The sequence below is a fragment of the Diaphorina citri genome, unplaced genomic scaffold, assembly GCF_000475195.1.
Source record: "Diaphorina citri unplaced genomic scaffold, Diaci psyllid genome assembly version 1.1 scaffold469, whole genome shotgun sequence".
NCBI lineage: Eukaryota > Metazoa > Arthropoda > Insecta > Hemiptera > Psyllidae > Diaphorina > Diaphorina citri.
Genome location: NW_007377904.1, coordinates 21,430 through 45,259, shown reverse-complemented (window position 1 = coordinate 45,259; position 23,830 = coordinate 21,430). Strand labels below are relative to the sequence as shown.

Genomic DNA, 23,830 nt, shown 5'->3' with positions numbered 1-23,830 from the left:
TCTTGATCCTGGCTGCATGCAGAAAGATCACAAATAAAACACTCTAACAAATCTAATGATTTTTGTAGTAAATCTAATGGATTTTGTAACAAATCTAATGAATTTTGTAACAAATCTAACGAATTTTAACAAATCTGATGAAGTTTGTAATAAATCTAATGAATCTTTAACCAATCTAATGAATTTTTATAAAACACTTCACTTCAAATCACAAGATCACAAAACAGGGTCGTTCACAATTTAACGGGGGCCCCAAAAATGGGCCCCTTCTTTTTCCCAAGAGGTTGGATAGAGGGAAATGTATAACTGCTAAGGTCTCATCGTACCGAAATCGAAGAGACAAGAAAGACAGGATAGGAGAAACCCAGCCGTTCCGAGAACGATCTGCTTAGGATAAAAGTCGCCTCGAGCGGGAATTGAAGTTATGGCCTAGCGCTTACCAGGCAGACATGCTAAGCTCCAAGCTAACTAGGCTGGCTGCAAGAGTATCTACTCAGTAGAATACTAATGGCAGGGGACTTGATCAGAGTTTAAACTCGGTTTAGGTTTAAATCTAAAATTCAGCATTCTGATTGGTTGAAAACTTTGAAAGCAACCAATCAGATTGCTGAAGTTGTGAACGACCCTGATCACAAGAAGAGTAATAAAGAGCATGACAGGAAAAACACCAAGTTTCAAAACACATTTCAACATTGAAAATTTCAAATGAAAATTAGCGCTTAAAGCTGTGTTCACACATAGTCAACGACGCCGATCGATGTTGACTGAAACCGGCACACTGAATCGACAACATCGATTCACCTCATCGATCGACGACATTGACGATGTGTGGATACAGCTTTATGGTTTGGACCACAATATGGGTTTCAAATTGGTTTAATCTTCGATTAAGGCCCGGGACCACTCTTTGAGATAATCCACGATTAAAATGAATCAATCAATCCGAATGTAGTGCCTAATGGACAAAAAGGTTAGAGATGTTGTATTCTGATTGGTTCTCAAAATTGGATTGCCGGCGCCGGAACCCCCCGGTATCATGTAGAGGCCAGGGTTACCGCCCATCATTAGATTGGACTGAAACAAGTGGAAAAAATGCTTTGAAAGAGGGAACTGTAACTGTTATGGTCTTATCGTCCCGAAATATTGAAGTACTTTTTTGTTACAATTGTCCGCAACTTGGTGTTCAGAGCCGCCAGAAGTCAGTTAGCTTGGAAGATAGCGCGTCTGCCTTGCAATCTCTAGGTCGCCGATTCCCGCTCGCGGCGAAACTTTATCCCAAACTGGTAAGGTTCGCTCTCGGAATGGTTGGTTTTTTCCTATCCTGTCCTCCTTCTAGAATCTAGAGCCATCAGAGCAATTGTTATTACGAATACTTTGAGCTAGATTCTCATCAACACATAACAAACTTACTTCCAAATCATCTTCGAATCGTTTTTGTGGAAGTTCCCGCCCTAAATCACACAGTAAGGGGATGTTTTTAATCTGACACCAACTCATAGAAACGCAGAAACATTTGTAAAGTGTAAGATGTAAAGCGCGTACAAACCGAACCCTGTAATTTTCTGATTTTAATGCCCTGTAATTTCGATCTCTTTTTCATTTGCTTCACCGCAAAGGGCTCGAGACAAGAGACCCAACAAAGGTCTTATATCAAAGGACCAACCAGAGAGGGTAAAGTGTAAGATGTAAAGCGCGTACAAACCGAACCCTGTAATTTTCTGATTTTAATGCCCTGTAATTTCGATCTCTTTTTCATTTGCGGTGAAAAGGTCTCGAGACAAGAGACCCATCAAAGGTCCTAGATCAAAGGACCAACCAGAGAGGGGGAGGAGTAGTTCCATTGATTACTGGTGTACCAAATCCCATTTTGGCACCCTTGTGTGATTTTTTACTTTCCATTACCCCACGCAGAGTCCCCTACACTTTTTTTCTCTTAATTCCCTTCAAGGATGAGCTATTCACCCGGCAAAGTCACAACTTTGGGTCGGGGTTGTGTCTTTTGGGTCACTAGGAAGCTATTTATTTCTTCTGAAAGTGTATCCCTCCGAACCACTCTTGTTCTTCTTCAAGGTATCAAGGCCCAGTCTTTTACGGCCATGCCTATCTGAGAACGGAAAAGTGTCACGAAATTTCCGGCATGGCCGGGATTCGAACCCAGCTTCTCCGGGTTGAGCCTTTAACCACTCTGCCACAGAGGTTTACCCTACATTTAACTGTTTGGTTACCTCATTTGTGCTGTGACTGCTGTGATTTTAATGATTTGATGTATGTATTGAGAACACCAATATGTATAATTGCTGATTGAATATTCCCACACATGTACTTGACGTCATTTACCTCTGGATTAATATTGGTAGTGGTATTCCGATATGGATCTTATCACATTGGTTATTGGGATCAACCGATTGGGTGTCATAAGGTGGTTTGAATACGGGTTGCTCATGATGTCACAATATCGAGAATCAAACTTGAACAGCATGAACACATTAAGATGTTAAGATGCAAGTATTAAAGTTGCCTGGTGAAATAATTACAAGTGAAGTTGTATGCAACAAAATAGGTGATTGAGTAGTCCTCATCAGGTAAGTTGGAGGCACCAGAATGGGTGATTTTCGAGTCGAAAAGTCTGCGTTCTTAAGTTGGAACGAATGTTGGTCTTCTGTGCAAGAGCATGTGTATGGAAACTTGGAAACCCTCGAAAAATAGACCAATATTGAAGAGTTCATGTTGATAGACCTCGTGACAGAAGTAGATCCTTGAATGTTCTAGCCTTTTTCTAGCCCTCGCCTCGCTCAGACTAGGTGAAGACAATAATATATGGGGAAGTTAAAGTAACAGACTATAGAGTTATACAAATATACATATAGAGGAAGCCGATAGCTTAATTGTCGCCGCGCGCCTTTTGCCCCGTGTGGAGAGTAAACCCCCCTCACTTAAAACATGAGTAATACCTGTAAATCCTGTAATACAGACGATAAACCCCTATCTATAGCCTTTTTCTAGCCCTCGCCTCGCTCAGACTAGGTGAAGACAATAATATATGGGGAAGTTAAAGTAACAGACTATAGAGTTATACATATAGAGGAAGCTTAATTGTCGCCGCGCGCCTTATGCCCCGTGTGGAGAGTAAACCCCCCTCACTTAAAACATGAGTAATAGGTACCTGTAAATCCTGTAATACAGACGATAAACCCCTAGATCAGACAAATTACTATGAAGAATTCGCAATGCTAACTTCTAGTTGAAGTTCTGCTACGGGTTTTGCCACTTTGTGGTCGAGTGCCTATTTGGCTAGATCGATATTGCCAGTGCTGAGTCGAAGGTCATTAAGTATGGAATGCGAATTTGACCTGAATGTTTGCACTTTCCAATCAAGAAGTGAGAAAACCCATGCGAAATTTCTTGTGAGATACATTTTGTTGCAATATTGAACTGTTGAAAAGTAGGATTGATTGACTACTTGTCCAACTTTGACCGTCTAAATAGAGCACTTTACTTGTACAAACTCATGTTATAAATGTATGTACTTACCTATATTATATTATGTACTTTAGAAAAGAAAATTAGTAATTTTATTTCAGAGTTATTTATAACTACGACTGGTAGTGGCAGGTAATATTGATTTATCCACTATATTTGTCTTTGCGCTGGTGGAGTCCTTGATTTGATATTGTTGGGGTTTTCACTTTGTAGGTTTACATTAAGTGCATTTTACAGACCTATACCTATTTAGTTTTTCCTACCTCTCTTTGGTTTGGTTATTCAAATATCTTACATATATCTGACTGTACTAGTATGCATTCCTTCTGTATATTTGATGTTTGATTTTCTGATTAGGATTAGGCGAATAGTTAAGATTTGCTAAGTGATAACATAAACAAGTACCTAGGTACTTACTGACCTTGCTGCCTTGTATAGTAAAATTGGAAATTCATCAAGTTATTGATATGCTAATATGTGGGGGGGTTTTATGACACACATACCTACATCCATATAATCATGTAGGACCCTCTTTTCATATTTATTTTAATTTAAGGCAGCTACCTATGTATTTCTATAATTTCCTTGACAAACATTAGACAACCGGAGTCCAGGACCCTCTTTTCATATTTATTTTAATTTAAGGCAGCTACCTATGTATTTCTATAATTTCCTTGACAAACATTAGACAACCGGAGTCATAAATGAAATAAAGAGTAGATACCTCCTAACTAACCTAACAGTTGTATTGGGATACCTAACAGTTAATATCTACATACTACTTACTAGGAATAATAAAATGATTGAAATTATTATCAAAGTATTTCAGATAACACGTCCCATACTCGGCTTAACCTAGCTGGAGCGGTTTAAGGTTTAAGCTGACTAATAATTCAACAATCCGGTTTAATTACCTGGTTGACATTGAAATATCAATTTTAAATATTTTAATATTTCATGTACAACTCAGGCGAACTTCACAATTTGTATTCATCTTAGCACGAGGTAAAAATGGGTTTTAATTTTAACCCGACAATTTTGCATTCAATTTGCCTACATCTCACTGAAGTAGGTACTGTTCTGTTCTATCTCATTCACAGTCAAAGTCAATCTCTCCCATTACAACTCGTTCGTATCCATAATCCATTTCTTCCAATGTTCAGTTCCTAGGAGTTCTTTGAGTGTGGCCTCCTAGTAGTTTTAAATTTGTTTCCTCCTACAATCCTAGTTCACATTCATCCTCAATTAATTAGAGTAGGTATTGGTTTTTACAATATCTAGTTTACATTTAAAGTTCATTTAACTTTGACTCCTTGAGTCACGGGCAGCGGTGTCCTTAACTTTGTTGGGGGCGAATTGGTTCCATCAGTCCCATCTAGAGGTGGGAGTCAAAAAGAACACTGTGAAGTGTGATTTTACCCATCAAATGGTGGGAGTCCAGAGAGAAGACTGTTTTAATTTTAACCCGACAATTTTGCATTCAATTTGCCTACATCTCACTGAAGTAGGTACTGTTCTGTTCTATCTCATTCATAGTCAAAGTCAATCTCTCCCATTACAACTCGTTCGTATCCATAATCCATTTCTTCCAATGTTCAGTTCCTTTCTCATTCATAGTCAATCTCTCCCATTACAACTCGTTCGTATCCATAATCCATTTCTTCCAATGTTCAGTTCCTTGGAGTTCTTTGAGCGTGGCCTCCTATAAAGTTCATTTAACTTTGACTCCTTGAGTCACGGGCAGCGGTGTCCTTAACTTTGTTGGGGGCGAATTGTATCTAGTTCACATCCATCTCTCGTTTGTTTCTCACCGGCTGTATAATTACTTTCACTCTTAACTGTTTCATCATCAACATACATCACTTGTATTTCAGTATTACCGACCACTTCATAGCATACATTGTACATATATACTTATACTTACTCATAGGTACTTGCAGGTTGTCTGAAGTGTATTACCTACCTACTTGAGTAAATATATTACGTTAAAGTTTTCTAGTTCTTTTTGAAGTGTGAAATTGGTCAAATTGGACATAAATTTCATCTTGACCCTGGCTGGATTTACATGAATTGTATCTTTTCAGATACAATACTTACATGTAAACTTTTTTTCAATTTGCGAAATGCATGTGTCTTCGTATAGTCAAAGAGCACACTTATATGGCCCAAAATGTTCAAGCATTTATTTTAAGAGGGGACTAACTTTTTCGGTCTTTGCCCCCAAAACTCCAAACTGTTAAGGTGTGTCCACACATATAGTCGACCGGCCGTCAATCGACTTCGATTCACATCGATCGACGGCCGTCAACTATGTGTAAACACACATTTAAATAATAATATAATAACAATAATAATAGTGCTTATTTATACTGCTCGCATAGGACTGAAAAGTCCCTTTACTCCAGCAGTAGGCTACTACTATTATTGTGGTCAAATTCTCAAATTATATATATTGAGGATAAGTTCCTGTTCCTGTGAATCCCACAGCTTTGATCTTCGGTGACAAGTATACTATGTAAGTGATTATCAATCAGTTCTAATGTCCCTCACATTAGAACAACCCATGCTTTGTAACATCTTGCCCTGGCCATATTCGGAGAGAGATAGGCTCGAGATTTACTTTGATGTAAACCAGGTGAGTTCTCTGAATGACTTCAGTAACTAGGTTCTCACACGTAATTATACCAAGTCCTGCTACATAGTACATACTCGTACTTACAGTATGAATTCCTATACTACATACCCATATCTCTATATCAAGTCCTAGGCTGAGATTTCTTGCTTACTTCCGTGTTGGTATCACTGTGGGAGGGTGATTTCAATGGAAGGTTGGGTGTATTTAAAATCTTGGAGTTATTTTTACTTTCCTCATTTTGTTAAAATTTTCCGCAACTTGGAGCTTAGGGTCGTCAGAAGTGGGTGTTGGTAAATTCAATGGGAGGCTATTTAAAACATTGTAGTTATGTACTTGTTATATTGAAGTACTTTTTTGTTACAATTGTCCGCAACTTGGTGTTCAGAGCCGCCAGAAGTCAGTTAGCTTGGAAGATAGCGCGTCTGCCTAACAATCTCTAGGTCGCCGATTCCCGCTCGTGGCGAAACTTTATCCCAAACTGGCTTACTGAGAATGTCGATCGAACTAAGACCTGCATCTTACACAAAAAGCAAAATCTGAGGCCTAGGTGTAGGGGCAAACAGCCCTAAATGTACATACAAGACCTGCTTTATGAGCGTGTTCGTTGTTTTTGTTTGCAATATAATTTTCACTTTTATTTTTGATATGTTTAATATTAGTTTTATAATGGTCTTAATACTAAAATTCACAATATTAGGATTTCTCCTAATTCAATTTTCCTAGAAATTATGCAAAAGAACATCAGATTTTAGAACGGACTTAGAAAAATGGAAAAATACCCATTAGTCCCATTACCCTTGAAGTAATAAAAAGAAATGGTAATATCAACGAAGATCCCACAATTCCCACGCACATCTCATCAAAATAAATTTTCAATTGCCAGGCAAATAAATTTCTCGCCTGGTGAGGTTATCGAATTTTCTGATCTCATCTTCTACAAAGTTTCGGAATAAATTTTCAATTGCCAGGCAAATAAATTTCTCGCCTGGTGAGGTTATCGAATTTTCTGATCTCATCTTCTACAAAGTTTCGGAATGTTCACATATTCAATGCCTAATATTGTTAGAAGGATCATAATATTATCTATATTTCTATCAGAATTCAAATGTATTTTTATATTTTTCAAATCTTGAATATTGTTCGAATTATATCTATTCATATCCAAGTAATCCAAGTATTCAATCCTGAAATCCTTTGACATCTAACTTTATTACTATTTCAGCGTCCAGAGTTGATGGTTTTTATTTTTATTAAAGTTACTATCAATCCCATTGGTAGTTAAGATTGATATCATATTTCGTGTGTTTTGCTATTTGGTTTAGGTCATTTTGAATTCGAACCATATCGTGGGTATTTGGGTTTGGATTTTCAGTATCATTCGTTTGTGAATCCCAAGTCCATGGATTCAATAGAAAAGATTTACTTTATTTCATATTATTGTTTTAAAATACTTAAATCCATGGGTAGGTTTTTATACAAAATCCATAATTTTACTATCGTTCAGGTCTTTATGTGTAATCCAAATGTGATCTAATTTTTAAATCCAAATCCACTTATGATCGTTTTAAATTTGGATCGGTGAAAGATTAGTAAAATCTCATTTGTTTCATATTGACTTAAATCTTATCCACTTAAATGACATCGCATGATTGGAAACAATTCAAAAACAAATACCTAGTCATTACTCCAAATCCAAATACCTACTTCATATTAAGTCCTCTATTTATAAAATCAAATGAAAATAAAAGTACCGGAAAGAATTAGAGGCAGATTACCCATTCCTTGTATGGAGTAAATACAATACAAGGTAGTATAACATAATTTGTTACAACTAATCATAACCTAAACCAAAACAAAGAAATTATGGAGACTGAAATGGAAAGTGGCGGAATTGACATAACGCGCGAAGAGAACATGGAAGCACTTCTCGTTAACACCCAAGATGTGATTGTCAGAGTTAGCACCTTGAACGAAGTCGTAAAAGTTATGGGTGCAGCCACAAAAAATAATAAACCAAGGCACAACTTTCTGATGAGTCAATAGAGAGAATGGAATAAAATAAAAACAGTCACCGTACCTACTGTTAAAAGCAGTCACACAACTTTGAGATGAGAATTATTGAACAAATAGAAAACTTGAACAGTCTAGAATTCTAGGGACTAACTCGTACTTGAAATTTTTTAACCAAAGTCGAAGAAAAAACTATTGTCAAAAGATCCAATCTAAAAGCATCAATCAGAAGTCAAATATGTACTGTACAATTACCTACCACAAGAAACAGGTGAAGAGAAAGAAGAACCAGTAAATTCCTGGATGAACTGGCATTTGAAAAAGAAAAAAAAAAGGAAAGTACCTGTATGCATGGACTTGAACTTGAGCTTCAAACATTCGAAGACCACACTTGCCAAAAAAGTTTCGCTGCCTGAAAAAAAAGTAACAAAATCAAGTTCCGCACTTGCAAACATTATTTACAGAAGTTCAAAGCAACTCACTGAAATTCAATACATTCTCATGAATTTTAAATACCAAACTTATGTTATGTTAATGATATGCCCTGATATCTTCAGAAGCAAATGAGGTGTCACCTAAAGCGAACACTACTATTAAGTGTTCAGATGACAAATCTTTTCACTAAGTTATAATATCTGAATAGAATACTGTACCATTCACCTACCACAAGAAACAGGTGAAGAGAAAGAAGAACCAGTGAATTCGTGGATGAACTGGCATTTGGAAAAAAAGTAAAAAAAATCAAAGTACTTACTTAAATGGATGGACTTGAACTTGAGCTTCAAACATTCAAAGACTACACCTGCCAAAAAATTTCACTACCAGAAAAAAAAGTACCAAATCAAGTTCCGAACATTTTTTTCAGAAGTTCAAAGCAACTATCACTGAAATTCAATACATTCTCATGAATGTTAAATACCAAACTTATGTTATTTTTATGTTAATGATATCCCGTGATACTTTAGGACATCTTCAGAAGCAAATGAATTAGGTGCCAACTAAAGCTAACACTAAGTAAGTATTACCTATTAAGTGTTCAGATGATAAGTCTTTATACCAAATATAGTATATCTGAATAGGACTTCAGGGAATTTAAAAGTAATTCAATCTTTCCTCACTTTTGATAAATTTCGTAATATTAGGTTATGTTAATGATATCCCGTGATACTTTAGGACATCTTCAGAAGCAAATGAATTAGGTGCCAACTAAAGCTAACACTAAGTAAGTATTATTAAGTGTTCAGATGATAAGTCTTTTTACCAAAATAATATAGTATATCTGAATAGGACTCCAGGAAATTTAAAATTAATTCAATCTTTCCTCACTTTTGATAAATTTCGTAATATTAATCTATTCAATTTATTGTAATCTCATTTAGGTACTTTTTACAATAAGTTTAGTGTTATCTGTATAACACTCTCGTTATGGTTTATATGTATTTCGTTACTAGAGGTTTTTCGTAATAAAACTGAAAGATCTGGGCTTCTTGAAGAACTTTTCATTCTCAATAATAACTTAATTGAAAGATATTTCAAACAATGGTCTCTCTAGCACTCCAAGTGAAAGTTCCACACACCAACACCATTTGAACAGAAAACACAGGAAGATAAGTGAAAAAATTTGATGGAGGTTTATGTAGCGTGGCAGTAGGCCTGGCGAGTAGTCCGCTTCTGTCAGTAACTTTTCGCTCTATTAATCTCATGAGCAAATCATAAAGTCGTTTGTACTTACCTATATCTAAAGTCTTTATGGAAAAGTGTAAAGATACACGAAACTGGTCTCTCTAGCACTCCAAGTGAAAGTTCCACACACCAACACCATTTGAACAGGAAACACAGGAAGATAAGTGAAAAAATTTGATGGAGGTTTATGTAGCGTGGCAGTAGGCCTGTCGAGTAGTCCGCTTCTGTCAGTAACTTTTCGCTCTATTAATCTCATGAGCAAATCATAAAGTCGTTTGTACTTGCCTATCTAAAGTCTTTATGGAAAAGTGTAAAGATATTCGTAATATTAATCAATTCAATTTATTGTAATCTCATGTAGGTACTTTTTACAATAAGTGTTATCTGTATAACACTCTCGTTATGGTTCATATGTATTTCTTTACTAGAGGTTTTTCATAATAAAACTGAAAGATCTGGGCTTCTTGAAGAACTTTTCATTCTCAATAATAACCTATTTGAAAGACAATGGTCTCTCTAGCACTCCAAGTGAAAGTTCCACACACCAACACCATTTGAACAGGAAACACAGGAAGATAAGTGAAAAAATTTGATGGTGGTTTATGTAGCGTGGCAGTAGGCCTGGCGAGTAGTCCGCTTCTGTCAGTAACTTTTCGCTCTATTAATCTCATGAGCAAATCATAAAGTCGTTTGCACTTACCTATCTAAAGTCTTTATGGAAAAGTGTAAAGATATACGAAACACGAAAGGAATTCGTTGAATGAACGAGTTCGACTTTTACCTACAACTTTCCATTATTCCATTCAATTATTTTCCCCGATAAACAGGTACAAAACAGCTGATATACAAAGGTGTTTTCCCCAAACCAGTATCGGATTGTAATTAGTCACATAGGGTTTTTTTTTTCGTGGATAGAATTTGTTTTTTGTTTCTTGATCTGTGGCTGTATGTAATATAATAAAATACCTCATTAGGTTTGGGTATTTAGTATTTACAAAGAAAGCTATCTACGATTTTTTACAGGTCAATCAATGGTCAATGTTTTGAAAACAACAAGAAAGACCGAAATTTTCATATTAGCAAACAAGAAATTAACCAATAATTGCATTGAAGGTTTGTATTTTTTTATAAAACTATTAGGGCTAACAAAAGGTATATATTAAATTTATACTTTGGTAGGTTTACTTCTAATATAAACAATTTAAAAATACGAGTACAAAGGGGACTTAGAACTACCACTCAAATTGGGGTAACACTGAAACTGTTGGGATACCTGGTACAGATGATCTTCTGAAGTCTGTGAATTTTAAAATATCAAAGTATTTTTGTCACAAGTGTCTGAGGTGTCCCCAAAAATTCGAGAGAAATATTTGTTTCAAAATTGTAATATTGTCACAAGCCGTCATTCTAGAAAAGGTATGAAAAAAAGAAACGAACCTAAGCCTACGCATTTGACTAGAAAAATAGAAAGAAAAGTTTGGTTCTATGCAAAGGTGAAGAAACAGAAATTTTACAGTAAAACCCGTCCGGAAATAGGAGGAAAGGTAACAGTTATACAGAGAGCAGAAACTGATATGAGGATTGAGGAATACTGGTACAGTCGAACCTCGATTATTTCAACTAATTGGGACTTGTTTTGAAACTGTTGAAAAAAATGGACCACACTTGATAACTTTCTTCGTTTTCTTCTTCTCCTTCTCGAATACATTTAGGGACTTTTTTTTTTGGCAATCAAAATTTTACAGTAAAACCCGTCCGGAAATAGGAGGAAAGGTAACAGTTATACAGAGAGCAGAAACTGATATGAGGATTGAGGAATAATGGTACAGTCGAACCTCGATTATTTCAACTAATTTGGACTTGTTTTGAAACTGTTGAAAAAATGGACCACACTTGATAACTTTCTTCGTTTTCTTCTTCTCCTTCTCGAATACATTTAGGGACTTTTTTTTGGGCAATGGGTCAAAAATAGACCCATACATCATTGAGGGACTTGAAACTGTTGAAAAAATGGACCACACTTGATAACTTTCTTCGTTTTCTTCTTCTCCTTCTCGAATACATTTAGGGACTTTTTTTTGGCAAAGGGTCAAAAATAGACCCATACATCATTGAGGGACTTACCTCATCTATTTGTCCCCAAACGAGGACATAGTCCCCGGCCTGAATGGAGAGTTCGGACTCAGGGCAATCATTTGGGGACATGTGCGTGGGATCATAGGTGAATCTGAAACAGAGGCAATAAACTGTGTAAATACCAGAAGGGCACAGTTAGCCAGCTCTAACGCGCTTGCTTACCATGCAGAAGGTCCTGGGTTGGACCCCGTTGTGTGTACTCGTATTTCGATTGTAAACATTTCAACGGGTTACTTTCTGCACCTAAATGGGAAGTTTTGTGTCTCTTCTCGCACATCTGATGAGGAACATACTACAGAACACATCTGAACACATCTACGACACAGACCACATGCGTCTAATGTAGCAGTTGTTTCATTGCTACGAAATAAAAACGGTGATGAAACATTTATCTAAAAAAAAAAAGTGTGAACTTGTTGAGTGTGTTTTCCCTCATAAAAGCAGGTGCAATTAGGTAATTACCTAACTGCTTCGAACAGCAGTCAGTCAATCATCATTCTAACTTGAAAAAAAAGTAAAAAAAAAAACACCAATCTTTCGGATATCGAACCAGCACCCTAGGTACTATCTAAAAAAAGTGTGGACTTGTGGATTGTGTTTTGTTTTCCCTCATAAAAGCAGGTGCAATTAGGTAATTACCTAACTGCTTCGAACAGCAGTCAGTCAATCATCATTCTAACTTGAAAAAAAAGTAAAAAAAAAAACACCAATCTTTCGGATATCGAACCAGCACCCTAGGTACTATCTAAAAAAAGTGTGGACTTGTGGATTGTGTTTTGTTTTCCCTCATAAAAGCAGGTGCAATTAGGTAATTACCTAACTGCTTCGAACAGCAGTCAGTCAATCATCATTCTAACTTGAAAAAAAAGTAAAAAAAAAAACACCAATCTTTCGGATATCGAACCAGCACCCTAGGTACTATCTAAAAAAAGTGTGGACTTGTGGATTGTGTTTTGTTTTCCCTCATAAAAGCAGGTGCAATTAGGTAATTACCTAACTGCTTCGAACAGCAGTCAGTCAATCATCATTCTAACTTGAAAAAAAAGTAAAAAAAAAAACACCAATCTTTCGGATATCGAACCAGCACCCTAGGTACTATCTAAAAAAAGTGTGGACTTGTGGATTGTGTTTTGTTTTCCCTCATAAAAGCAGGTGCAATTAGGTAATTACCTAACCCACCCCCAGCATAGGACTAAAAACTCTAAAGAGTCCTCTGCGCGAACAACCTACTATCCGTAATAAAGGTGTGTCGAAAATAGTCGACAGTACCGTCAACCGATACCGTTGGTCGATTGACGCGACGAGGTGAATCTATGTTATCAAGGCCGCCAAAAAACGGTCGAAAACCGCCAAAAATCGGTCAAAATACCGCCAACCGCAGCACCTATCTCAACCAAAAGTTTCGTGTCGTACCTATCGTTGTCACATTTTTAAACTACATACCAAATTTCAAGTCTCTAGCTTATACCGTTCCCGAGATATTGTTGAATTACACCGAAAACCGACAAAAAGCGGCAAAGTACCGCCAAGCGTTGCACCGATCTACATTACTTTCCTTCCTATAGGATAAGGAAAGTAAAAAGGGTTTAAAAAAGGAAAGAAAAAAGATGGAGGGGGGAAACGGGATGAAAAAGGGGAACTTCGAAAATGGGGTTAATCCCTTCCCTTCCTCCCTTTTCTGTCAACATAAACGCCCTGGGTAAACACACCAAATGAGGACAGCCAGGTCTGTTTGCGTTCGCCCCCTGGGTAAACAGCCCAAATGAGGTCACCCAGTTTAGGACATTTTTCGGACAAAAAGCAGCTAGACTGAATTTACAAATTTTAGGCCCCACCTAATAAAAATCTACCAGAAGAACAAGAAGAAGAAGAAGAAGATGAAGAAGAAGAGGAGGAGGAGCAGGAGGAGAAGAAGAGCAAGAGAAAGAAGAGGAAGAAGAAGACGGAGGAGGAGGGAGAGGAGGGGGAGGGGGAGGAAGAGGAAGAAGAAGAAGAAGAAGAACTGAATTGAACATTATTCCATTTTATTTTTATAAATTGTTGAACATAAAATAAAAAGCTCCTAAGCTAAAGAATAACTTCTGAGGAGATGGTTTTTTTCTTTTCTCTCTCTCTCTCTCTTACTCCTGGTAGGTATAGGTCAAGACACAAACACAAAGAAAAAGAAGAGGAAAAAGAAAAAGAAATCACTCACCACTCTCCGTATCATACTGAGTGTTTCCGAGGCCGGGTATGGCGGGCATCATCCTCCCCTGAGACATAAGGACACCCTGTAGTTGTGCGGAACTTGGATTGCCGGCGCCGGAACCCCCCGGTATCATGTAGAGGCCAGGGTTACCGCCCATCATTAGATTGGACTGAAACAAGTGGAAAAAAATGCTTTGATTACGTAAACATCCAAAAATATTGAAAAAATAAGCATCCTACAAAGTTAAAAAGTAGGTACATAAGTGTATAAGTTTTTTTTTTTTTTTTTAAGAGGTTTGACAGAGGGAACTGTAACTGCTGTGGTCGTATCGTCCCGAAATCGAAGAGAGAAGGAAGACCGGATAGGAGAAAGCCAGCCGTTCCGAGAACGAACATTATCCCATCAGGATAAAATCTGCCCCGGGCGGGAATCGAACCCGCGGCCTAGCGCTCACAAGGCAGACGCACTACCAACGTTTATAAGTTTAATTTCAAGTTAATCGGGCCAATAGAGCTATGTATAGTTACAAGATTCGATACACAGGTACGTTACAAAGATCTCAATTGTGTTACTTAAAGGTTTTGTCCTTTAGATACAGTTACCTACGTGTGTACATCATTAGATATAGATATTTAATATATATTTTGTGTTTCTAATTGTATTATGTATAAAAACATTGTTAACATACTATCATGGATATAAACAATAAAAAATAATTGAATTCAATACATAGTATAATATATAAAACATTAACCTAAGCAATCCTAAGTATGTAATCTCGAAATGCTAGTATCAAGCGACTGCCCACATGGTCATGACCCATCCGGATACTAACCAAGAGCAACGTTGCTTAACTTCAGTGATCCATTCTGAACTGGTGCATTCAGCGTGCTATCGCTGTTAGCTAAGAAAACCTTGCCGAACCATTATAAAAGTCAAAATGGCCTGCCTAGTTAGCTTAGTTGGTAGTGCGTCTGCCTTGTAAGCGCTAGGCCGCGGGTTCGATTCCCGGGAAGTGAGTCAGTACTGGGGGTTGGTAAAATCTTTCTAAGGGTTGTTTGAGATATGATTTTCGGGGGTTTTGATTATTTTAAGGTGAAAAATAAATGGGCATGGTAGGAATGGGTATGGAAATAATAGCGGGAGGAGCAAGTCAGAGATGTAGAGATGGTAAAATGTTTCTAAGGGTTGTTTGAGATTTGATTTTCGGGGGCTGGGTGGAGGTTTGGGGAGTAAGCAGTGGCGTAGAGTGTATGTATGGCGTGTATGGCGGCCATACAACTCAAAAGTTCGCACTCTAATGCCCATAAATATTAATGGCATGTACTGTGATGGGACTTGGTAGACCTGTGCATGAGCCCTACAACGCCCTACACTTGAATTTAGACCACGCTACGCCACTGGGAGTAAGTCTGAGCTTGGTAAAATGTTTCTAAGGGTTGTTTGAGATTTGATTTTCGGGGGCTGGTTGGAGGTTTGGGGAGTGAGTCAGAGATTGGTGAAATGTTTCTAAGGGTTGTTTGAGATTTGATTTTTGGGGGCTGGGAAGGAGGTTTTGATTAATTTGAGGTGAAAAAATTAATGGGTTTGTATGGTAGGAATATCACGATACATTGTAGGGGATAATTATTGAAATATGGAAATTGATTCCAAAGAAGGCATTTAGTATATTAATGCTGTGATATCCACAAAATTGTAAAAAAGCTCTGCTTTACCACAAAAAAATTTAAGATCTAAATTTTTGATTAATTTTAGTTATTTTTTACTCAACCTAATATGTAGGTAGGTATCAATATGTAAAAATATCTCCTTCTTATTTGATAAGGAGAAAAAATTAAACTTCCAGAGCGGTTACTTATAGAACTTTTCCAAGATAAAATAAATAAATAAATAACATAAATAAAAAATGAAACAGTCATTAGTGTCATTAAGAAATAGAGATGGAGGGAGGGAAAGAGGGAAAGACAGAGAGGGAGAGAAAGAGAAAGAGAGAGAGAGGGAGAGATAGTCTTCCTCCTCTCTTCGATTTCGGGACGATAAGACCATAGCAGTTACAGTTCCCTCTGTCAAACCTCTTTTTTTTTAAAAAAAAAAGTCAAGATGACGTCACTACACACACACTCACCTGGCCCAGGATAGGTATCATGGTGTTGTTGGCCATGATGTAACTAGGGTCCGATGTCAAAGCGGACGTACTCGAGTAGGCATGATGGCGTAGACCCAACGGATCCTGTAGAGTGCCACCGGATGGGAGACCTGTGAGTGAAACAAAAAAAAAAAAACAAGTGTTAGTCACGTGGGTGTTTTATTTTCGTTAAAAAAAGTGAAAAAAAAAAAAAAAAAACAAGTGTTAGTCACGTGGGTGTTTTATTTTCGTTAAAAAAAAAAAAAAGTCGTTGGGTGGAAGAGCTTACATAAGAGAGAACCCTGCCACTTGAAAATAAAGTCCTTAAAAAAAAAATAATAATAACAATAATAAAAAATAAAGACGGCGCGAACCAATCAATCAGAAACCTTTGAACCAATCAGAAGGCGCGTTTCGTTACTCGTACTGTGTGGCACAAATTAAAGCGGTACCAAGAAACGATTGAGACATAAGAGAGAGAGACAAAGATAGAGAGAGAGAAGGAGAAGAAGCAAGAGAGAGACAAAGAGAGAGAGAGAGAGAGAGAGAGAGAGATGGAACGCATGGATGAGTTTGAAAAGGAGAGAAAACAGGAAAACAGGAGACTCAAGAGAGTGACAGAAATACAAAGGGAGAGAAAATAGAACACTGAAATGGAGTAAGAGAAAGAGAGAGAGAGAAAGAGAGAGGGAAAGAGAGAGGGAGAGAGAGAAAGAGAGAGAGGGAAGGAAAGATAGAGAGAGGGAGGGAGAGAGAAAGAGAGAGAATTAGAAGACTGTGCAGTGTGAGATAGAGAGAGAAACATAAAGAGGTGAGAAGAGATGGAATAAGAAATAAGGGAGAGAGAGAGAGTAGGAGAGCAAAAGAATGAGTGAGAGAGAGAGAGAGAAGCAAAGAGAGGAAGCAAGAGGGAGAGAAGGAGAGAGAGAGAGAGAGAGAGAGAGAGAGAGAGAGAGAGAGAGAGAGAGAGAGAGAGAGAGAGAGGGAGAGAGAGAGTTAGTGACGGACATATTTCAGAGTCCCAGGAGGTCTTTTCAGGTTTCAGAGTAACTATGACAGTGTTCGTAATAAAATGTGTCACATTCCAAAACAAAAGGACATTCAAAACCACTCAGCCTCTCTCCTTTATCCTTAGTTTTATATACTTTATCCTTTCTATCCTTTTGTGCCTATCCTTTATACCCTTCATCCTTCCTATCCTATCCTTAAGCCCGAATCCTTTATCCTTTCTATATTTTATCCTTTATCCTACTCTCTTCCTATTTTTTACATCTCTTCACAGAGGGTTCAAAACCAATCTGCCAAGGATAGGGCAGTTTTCATATCCTTTCTATTCTTAGGTTCTTATCATTTATCCTTTTTATCCCTAGGATCCTATCATATTTCATCCTTTATCCTCTCATCCTATATCCTTCTCTCTCTCACTTCCTCTCCCTCTCTCACTTCTCTCTTTATCTATCTAACTCTTCCATTGCCCCTCCCACTCTCTTTTTCCCTCCCTATCTCTCTCTCCCTCTCACTCACTCTTTATATCCTTCTAATATTTTTCATTATTGGAAAATTTAAATTTAATCAAGCGTGGTAATGACAAGAGAGAGATAAGGGGGTAACTAAGCCTTTGTAAACGTTACTTCGAATGTTTATCTTACGCTTTTATCGTAAAAGATACCCAAATATTTTTCATTCCCCAACGCTCTGAGTAGGTTTAATTTCTTTCTCCCTCCCTCTTCCTCCCCTCTCTTTATTTCTTTCTCTCTCTCTCTCTCTAAGTCTCACCTCCCTCATTCTCTCGCACTCTCTCTTCCTACCTCGTTTTTTACCCCTCTCTTTCTCCTTCTGCCCGTTCATATTTCTCTTTCTCTCACTCCCTTTCCTTCTCTCTCTTTACCTCCCTGATTCTTTCCTAACCGCCTCTCTTTATGCCCTCCTCTCCTCCTCCTCCCTTTCCTCTGTCTTTCTCACTTTCCATTCCTCCCTAATGCTTTCCTCTCTTTCTCCCTTTCTCTATATCTTCTCCTTTGTTTCTTCCTCTCCCCCTCCCTTTCTCTCCACATTCTCTTTTACTCTCTCCCCCCTCCTTTTCTCCCTCTCACTCTTCCTCTCTCTATCCTTTTCTTCCCCTCTCTGTATTTTACTTATTCTCTCCCTCTCATTCCCTCCTCTCTCCCCCTCTCCTTTTCCCTTTCTTTCTGGCTCTCTCTCTCTTTCTCTCTCTCTCTCTCTCTCTCCTATATTTTTTAAGCGTATTGTTTTCATTGGCTATACGCTGAACATATTTCTGCCATACCTATTGTATATATTTTTCCTACATCGTATATTTTTGTTATACGTACAGTTTGTTTTTGCTACGCATTTCATTCCATACCTCCTTTCGTACAAGCACTTGTATAAATACCAGGGCCTTTGTTGGGAGGGAAGGAGAGAGAGAGAGAGAGAGAGAGAGAGAGAGAGAGAGACAGAGAGAGAGAGAGAGAGACAGAGAGAGAGACAGAGAGAGAGAGAGAGAGAGAGAGAGAGAGAGAGAGAGAGAGAGAGAGAGAGATTGATTTGAGTTCTCCATAGTACCTACGTGCTGGCGTGAGAAGCGTGACTGAGGAAGTGCGAGGGTGCAAAATCTACAGGGTGGTCAAAAATTTTCCATTGATTTTTATCATTTTTTGGAAACACTGTATAGGTACTAGTGTTTACTGTGGGGGAGGGAAGATCAAATCTAAAAATAAATCTAATGAAGGTAGGTACAGTAGAATTTTCTGAAGATGGACTTCGGACACAAATTAGGTTTGAGCTGAATACCTCCCTTTAGCTGAATAACTCCCTCTAGCTGAATATCTCTCTCTGTTAGCTGAATACCTCCCTTTAGTTCAGCTCATAGAGAGTGGAAAGTGGAAAATAATGATATCAAAGCCTTCTACCTCCTACGCAACATTTAAAGGTAGCGTGGGAGGATATTTACTTCAAAAGGCATTGAGATCAACTCAACTCTAACTAAGAGAGAGAGAGAGAGAGAGCTCTGAGAGAGACTTGCGAAATGCGGCCTTCTCAAGAAATTTGTAAACAAGAAGTTATTTTTATTTTATTATTATTATTTTTTTTACTTTTTTTTAGAATATAGGTACAAGATTTAGAATACAAGATAGTAATACAAAATTTCGTCAGTCAAATCTGTTATCAGCTGTCCATGGACTATAACATCTATTCTAATCTAGGCTCTAGATTTTGTACAGCAACAGAAAGGAGACCCGAATTTGACAGTAGAGTAAAGAGCGAGTGAGTGAGTTATGAAAAAGAACTACTCTTTTCGGTGAACTACTCAGTGAACGAGTCAAATCCTATCACCCTATACCTAAATAAATATAGGGAGTTACATGTTTTAGAATCTGACTCACTGACCGATTAGTGAAAAGAGTAAAAGGAGTAGTTCTTTTTCATAACTCAGTCATTAGCTCAATACATTACACATTTCTATTTGAGTCTCAACTAGCACTAAGTCTAGGAGAGCAAAAACTAAAAGACATTTCAGAGCTAAATTTACGCCCACTACTTTGGTATGCGTCAAAAGCAAATAGCTCCTCTCTAAAGGGAATTTAGCTAAAATAGCTCACCCCTAAATGGGATTTAGCTAAAAAAAGATAATAATTTAACAATGTTCTCAAATGATAAAGGAATGTAAATTCCTACAGTGTTCTGTACAATGTGTAGGTAAGTAGGTACATGTGCTGATGTGTGGGTATGGCGAAATGTTGCTAAAAATGTGTTGGTAAAAAGTTCAAGCTAAAATTAGAATCAACTGTGTTTGGGCGGAATCTTGCATGAAAAAAATGCTGGAAATCAATTTAAAATTTTAAAATAGAGGTAAAATTCAAATGTGTTGAAAAAAATGTTGAAACGGATTTTGGTAAGTACATGTGCTGATGTGTGGGTATGGCGAAATGTTGCTAAAAATGTGTTGGTAAAAAGTTCAAGCTAAAATTAGAATCAACTAAAACAATATTCCAATATTGGGAGTGTTTGGGCGGAATCTTGCATGACAAAAATGCTGGAAATCAATTTAAAATTTTAAAATAGAGGTAAAATTCAAATGTGTTGAAAAAAATGTTGAAACGGATTCACCTATTTTTCGAGCTAAAAAAACAATCAAAACTAGCGCTAAAATTCAGCTAAAAAGAGGTAGGTACAGTGATGCTACTTTTGCTGTGCGCAATTAGCGCGCCAAAATCATACAAAAAGAATAAAAAGATGCGCCAAAAGTCAAAATAAATTACGCAATTGGGGGAAAATATTTACGCCTTGTGGGAAAATGTTTGCGCCTTGGGGGTGTACTTGTTTGTAATTTACGTGTGAGGGTAAGAGTAGGTTATGTGTTGTGTTTTTTACTAGCGGAAACAACTAACCAAGAGCGGCTAGGGCGGTTTGGCGAGCTACTAATGCGAGCGGCAAAGAAAATTGTGCGTCCCAAAAGTTGGGCGCCACTTACTGCTCGATCGTTCAAGTTGGCGGCCCGAACCGCCGCGGTAGGAACTAGCGCTAAAATTCAGCTAAAAAGAGGTAGGTACAGTGATGCTACTTTTGCTGTGCGCAATTAGCGCGCCAAAATCATACAAAAAAATGCGCCAAAAGTCAAAATAAATTACGCAATTGGGGAAAAATATTTACGCCTTGTGGGAAAATGTTTGCGCCTTGAGGTGTACTTGTTTGTAATATTACGTGTGGGGGTAATAGTTAATAGTAGGTTATGTGTTGTGTTTTTTACTAGGAGACAGAGAGGTCGGGTGGGGGGGATCAGAGAGAAGAAAGTACGTTAGAGGATAGGAGAGCGAGAGAGACGCAGGATCTAGACCTACGGAGGAGGGGGGAGAGAGATATGGAAAATGCAAGAGAAGGAGAAAAGGAAATACAAAGAAAGGAGGAAAAAGGAGATGTGGGAGGAGAAGAACAGGAGATGCGCGAGAGGGATAAGGAGAAAAGGAGATAAAAGATACAAAGAACAGGAAGTACGAGAGAAGGAGAAAATGCGAAATACGAGAGAAGGAGAAAGCAAGGAAGAAGGAGAAAAGGAGATAAAAGATGCAAAGAACAGGAAGTACGAGAGAAGGAGAAAATGCGAAATACGAGAGAATGAGGAAGCAATGAAGAAGGAGAAAAGGAGATAAAAGATGCAAAGAATAGGAAGTACGAGAGAAGGAGAAAATGCAAAATACGAGAGAAAAAGGAAGCAAGGAAGAAGGAGAAAAATTGATACAAAGAAGGAAAAAAAGGAGAGGAAGAATAGGAGATGTAGGAGAAGGAGAAAGGGAGATGCACAAGGAGGAGAAAAGGAGAAAGCACGAGAGAAGGAGATGCGACAGAAAGAGAAAAGAAGATATGAGAGAACAAGAAAATAGATACAAAAGGAAGGAGAAATGGAGATATTTATGCAAGAAGGACAAAAGGAGATACAAGAAAAGGAGATGAAAGACAAAGAGAAAAGGAAGTACGAGAGAAGGAGAAAATACGAAAGAAGGTGAGCAGGATATACAGAATACGGAAGAAGGAAGACAAGAGACGAAGAGGAGGAGAAAAGAAAATACGAGAGAAGGAGAAGAAAGATACGATAAAAGGAGATACGAAAGAAGGAGGACAAGGGACACCCCGAGAGGGAAGAGGGAGCAATGAGAGGGATAAAACGAACGAAGAGGAGGGATAAAAAGGAGATTTAACAAGAAAAGGGAGATGGTACGTGATTTAAAGAATGAGGAGAGGAAGTGAGAAAAAAACAGGGAAATAAAGAGAGAGAGAAGAGGAGGAGGAAAAGAGGGATGGAAATTGGTATTCAACAGGACGAGACAGAAAAGAAGAGGGAAGACGGGGGAAGGAAGAACGAGAAGGAAGACGGGGGAAGAAGTAAAAAAAGGGATTTTTTCATGGAACAGGGAGAGAAAGACGTAATATCGAGGCAAAATAGAAATCAGAAGAAAGGAAGGAGAAGAAGAGAGGAGACAGAATAATATCAAAGAGGAAGGAAAGAGATAGAGAGGATATTGGAAAAAAAAGGGGTACGAAGATTAGACGAAAGTGGGGAGGGAGAGAGAGAGCGTGAGAAAGAGGGAGAGAGAGTGGGAGGGAAAGGGAGACACAGAAAGTGGGAGGGAGACAGAGAGAGTGGAAAAAGTGGGAGTGAAAGAGAGATAACGAACCATGCCATTCGTGAAGGTGACATTGTCAAGAGAAAAAAGAAAAGTGGAGGAATTAGGAAGAAAAACAAAACAATACGAAGGAAGGGAAGAGAGACAAGGAATGAATAAAGCATTCGTGAAGGTGACATTGTCAAGAGAAAAAAGAAAAGTGGAGGAATTAGGAAGAAAAACAAAACAATACGAAGGAAGGGAAGAGAGAAAAGGAATGAATAAAGATGGAGATGGGCCTCTCTCCTTATCTTTCTAAATTAACAAAAAATATTAAATATTTACCTAAGTAGTTTAATATGAGGTGTAAATAACAGAGGTGTACAGAGGTGTAAATAACAGAGGTGTAAATAACAGAGAGAGAGAGGAAGAGAGATAGGAAGGAAGAGAGAGAAAGATTGGTAAGGAAGGGTTTTAGAAGGAAACGTTCAAAAAATGATAGGATAAAAAAAGTGGTTAGGTGGAAGAGCTTCCTCTAGAAGAACCCTGCCACTTAAAGGCTTAAAGCTGAATAAAGCAGCGCAAGACATGAAGGAAAGAAAAGGAGAAGATCCAAGAGAGAAGTGGTGAAATAAAAGTGTAGAATAAAGAAGAAAAAGAGAAGAAAAGAACAAAAGCATTACAACTACAGGCAAAATCAATTTGTACACTATAAAATAACTAAGAGCTATGTAAAACTATCTAAGACCTTGTTTAGACTGCGGGGGTAAAGGGACTTTTCAGTCCCATCCCAGCAGGATAAACAAGGTATATTCTATTCTATGTGAACTAAGCTAGGGGCTAAACCAGGGGGGGGGGATGTAAGGTCCTTTTGGGGCGGTAAAAAAACACTAAATGCTAGGTTACCGCTTATTATCCTTTCGGAAAATACAATTTCTAACACAATTTCCGCTCTCCTGAACCTCTAATATGGAAATTAGTTCAACCACTAGGTGGCGTGTTGGGCGCCTGTAACCATTGGAAATCCAAGATGGCGTCTTGTCTGGCAAGCCAAGGGTGGGGATTTGGGCTTGAGAAGAGGGGAAATCGTATCAGATTTCGAAAGGAAATTACGCGCAGGTACACTGAAAGCTAGGTTTATTATTCTAGACACTTTGTGAGGAGACGTAATCGATTGAAGAAAGATTACCTAGTAAAAAAAAAAAAAAAAATCGGAAAATCTGAGAATACCAGCCTAGCTAGCTTGGGTTGGTAGCCCGTCTGACTTGTAAGCGCTAGGCCGCGGGTTCGATTCCCGCCCGCGCCGGATTTTATCCTGAACGGATCATCTCTTTCCCTCTTTCTCCGAACGACTGGCTTTCTCCTACCCTGTCTTCCTTCTCTTCGATTTAGGGAAGACAAGATATATTATTAGCAGTTACAGTTCCCTCTATAAAAAAAAAAAAAAAAAAAAAAAAAAAAAAAAATAAATA

The 23,830-nt window shown here is 37.9% G+C and overlaps 1 protein-coding gene across 1 annotated transcript in view; it reads right to left on the bottom strand.

Moving 5' to 3' along the window:
* Positions 1-20,767, bottom strand: part of LOC103509121 (RIMS-binding protein 2-like) — a 54,417-nt gene extending 33,650 nt beyond the window's left edge. The window contains exons 1-4 of the mRNA XM_026823530.1: positions 20,732-20,767; positions 16,258-16,388; positions 14,135-14,301; positions 11,933-12,035 (exon numbers count right to left, since the gene is read on the bottom strand). Of these exons, the coding sequence (XP_026679331.1) occupies positions 11,933-12,035; positions 14,135-14,301; positions 16,258-16,293 (306 nt within the window). The 5' untranslated portion in view covers positions 16,294-16,388; positions 20,732-20,767. The remainder of the gene's footprint in view (positions 1-11,932; positions 12,036-14,134; positions 14,302-16,257; positions 16,389-20,731) is intronic.
* Between the last annotated feature and the right edge of the window lie 3,063 nt (positions 20,768-23,830).